Source organism: Microtus ochrogaster, chromosome 15 (assembly GCF_000317375.1).
Source record: "Microtus ochrogaster isolate Prairie Vole_2 chromosome 15, MicOch1.0, whole genome shotgun sequence".
Taxonomy (NCBI): Eukaryota; Metazoa; Chordata; class Mammalia; order Rodentia; family Cricetidae; genus Microtus; species Microtus ochrogaster.
Genome location: NC_022017.1, coordinates 12,996,566 through 12,998,975, shown reverse-complemented (window position 1 = coordinate 12,998,975; position 2,410 = coordinate 12,996,566). Strand labels below are relative to the sequence as shown.

General features: G+C 44.6%; 1 protein-coding gene across 1 annotated transcript in view; it reads left to right on the top strand.

Annotated features, from left to right (window-relative positions):
• Positions 1 to 2,410, top strand: part of Tnrc6b (trinucleotide repeat containing 6B) — a 62,917-nt gene that overhangs the window by 54,058 nt on the left and 6,449 nt on the right. Inside the window, exon 18 of the mRNA XM_026782684.1 lies at positions 183 to 347. Coding sequence (XP_026638485.1) covers positions 183 to 347 — 165 coding nt within the window. The remainder of the gene's footprint in view (positions 1 to 182; positions 348 to 2,410) is intronic.

Below are 2,410 nucleotides of genomic sequence, written 5' to 3'. Positions count from 1 at the left end.
CTCTCCAGCTCAGTACCTGATAATTTTAACAGAAAATAGAATAATACTGCTTTTTACGTCTTTATTGTTTGGTTGAATTTTGTTTTCCCTTGTATTTAAGTTTAAATAAAACGCTCACAAGGGTTCCCTGGTCATACTGACATTTGTTCCAATATTTCTTCTTCTTCATTTGTCACCTCAAGGGTCTAATTCTTCCCTCAACACCTCGCTGCCTTCACCTGGTGCCTGGCCCTACAGTGCCTCTGACAACTCCTTTACCAACGTTCATAGCACTTCAGGTACTTGGTGGCTTTTCCCCTCTTGTCTGGCTTTTCCCCTCTTGTCTGGAAAAGAGGTTCCTCTTTTCCGCTGGCATTTACTTCTTTAGGAGTGTCGGTCAGCACAGATGAGGGTGCAACCTTTCTTTGCCTTCACTATCCACTCAGGGAGCTCCTAGTCTCACAGAGATTGGGTAGATCTCTCACAGGACTACATTGGTCAAAGCTAACAGGAATAGAATGTCATATAGCTGAGGATATTCACAGGGCAGAGTTCATGACCTGATGACCATATGCTTCTGTTAGCCAGCCTGCCAAGAAATCAAGGGCCATAGGAAGAGACAGTTTAATACAGATTAGTGTTGAGGCAACCAGCAATAGCCTACTCTTCCCCCAAAATCTGACTTAGAGACATAATGAAAAATAGATGGCCAGAGTCAAAAAGAGGACCTTGATTAATTTGCCAGTACTACTTGAGATCCTCATTATTTGGTGTGGCAGGGAGGGCTGGTTGGGTTTTGTCATTTATTTGTTTGTTGAGACTTCATGAGGAATAGAGCAGCTAGTAGCAGTTGGAACGATAGTTCAGTGGGTAAAATGCTTGCTGTGCAAGTATGGAAACCTGAGTTCAGTCCCCTACACCCACATAAAAAAATCAGGCAGACCTGAGCAATGGCTCACTGGTTAAGAGCACTGACTGCTCTTCCAGAGGATCTGGCTTCAATTCCCAACACCCACATGGCAGCGCACAACTGTCTGTAGCTCCAGTTCCAGGGGATCTGGCACCTTCACAGACGTATGTGCAGGCAAAACACCATGCACATAAACTTAAAAAAAATAAAATCAGGCACAACTTAGCACACTTTTAGTCCTAGCATTTAGGAAGTGGAGAAGGTGTAGGTCTATGAGTTTGGGGCTTTTTCTACATAGCAAATTCCAAGACATTCATAGTGAATCCTATCTCAAAAGAAGATGCTCAGGTGTGGTGCATACATCTGTAATCCCAGTGCTCAGGCGCAAAGACGGGAAGTTCCTTGGGCTTTGCTAGTAGCCAGTCTAGCCAATTCAGTGTGCTACAGGTTAAGGGAGAGTCATTATTTTAAAAACCAAGGTACAAAAAAAAATTTAGCTGGATGGTGGTGACACATGCCTTTAATCCCAACACTCAGGAGGCAGAGACAGGCGGATCTCTGTGAATTTGTAGCCAGCCTGGTCTACAGAGTGAGTTCCTTTTGAGACATCTCAGTTACCTGGGTTGCTCTCTGTTTCCTTGGGCTGAAGCAATCCTCAGCCTCAGTCTCCCCACCAGCTTTTCCACACAGGCACATGGCTGCCTTCTCTGGCACTCTTCTTTTCCCCTTGTTCCTATAAAAACCCAGCTCTCAGGAATTATCTTCTTGCAGTTGGACATTGACCTGAGACTTCCCTAGCAGTTATTTTAGCTATCCTTAGAACGGTCTTTCCTACTTCATTCACTGGACCCCAAGCCCTGTCCCTCAGGGAATATATTTGACAGTCATAATTTTCATCTCCACTCCCTTTGGTTCATTCTATTCTCACTCTGGTTTATGCTGAGTCGTATGGAAACTCTACTGCAGCTTACATAGCCACAGTGTACCTATGGCCTCTTAGCTCTCTGCCCCATGAAAACTGAAAGAACTTCTACTGAACCTAGATTTTCTTTTTCCTGCTTTTCTGAGCCTATCCCTTGATGTAAACCCTTCAGATTTATCTTTGTAGAGCCTCTGCTGACAGCCTAATGTTCTCTGTCTTCTGTGTATTGAACATACATGCTGTTGTCAAGGATACCAGTTCTGTTTTTCTGTCTCGCATCTGAATCAGAGGCTCTGCAAGATAATTGTGTTACCCACACTACTGTCGGGTACCTTAAACCTAGTAAGCAGAGGTGGTTATTTGATGACTTTCTTTTAGATATTTTTATTTTATTAATGTGTATGAGTATTTGCCTGCATGTATGTGCCTAGTGCCCACAGATGTTAAAAGAGGTTGTGGGGCCGGGCGATGGTGGTGCACGCCTTTAATCCCAGCACTCAGGAAGCAGAGGCAGGCGGATCTCTGGGAGTTCAAGACCAGCCTGGTCTACAGAGCTAGTTCCAGGACAGGCTCCAAAGCCACAGAGAAACCCTGTCTCG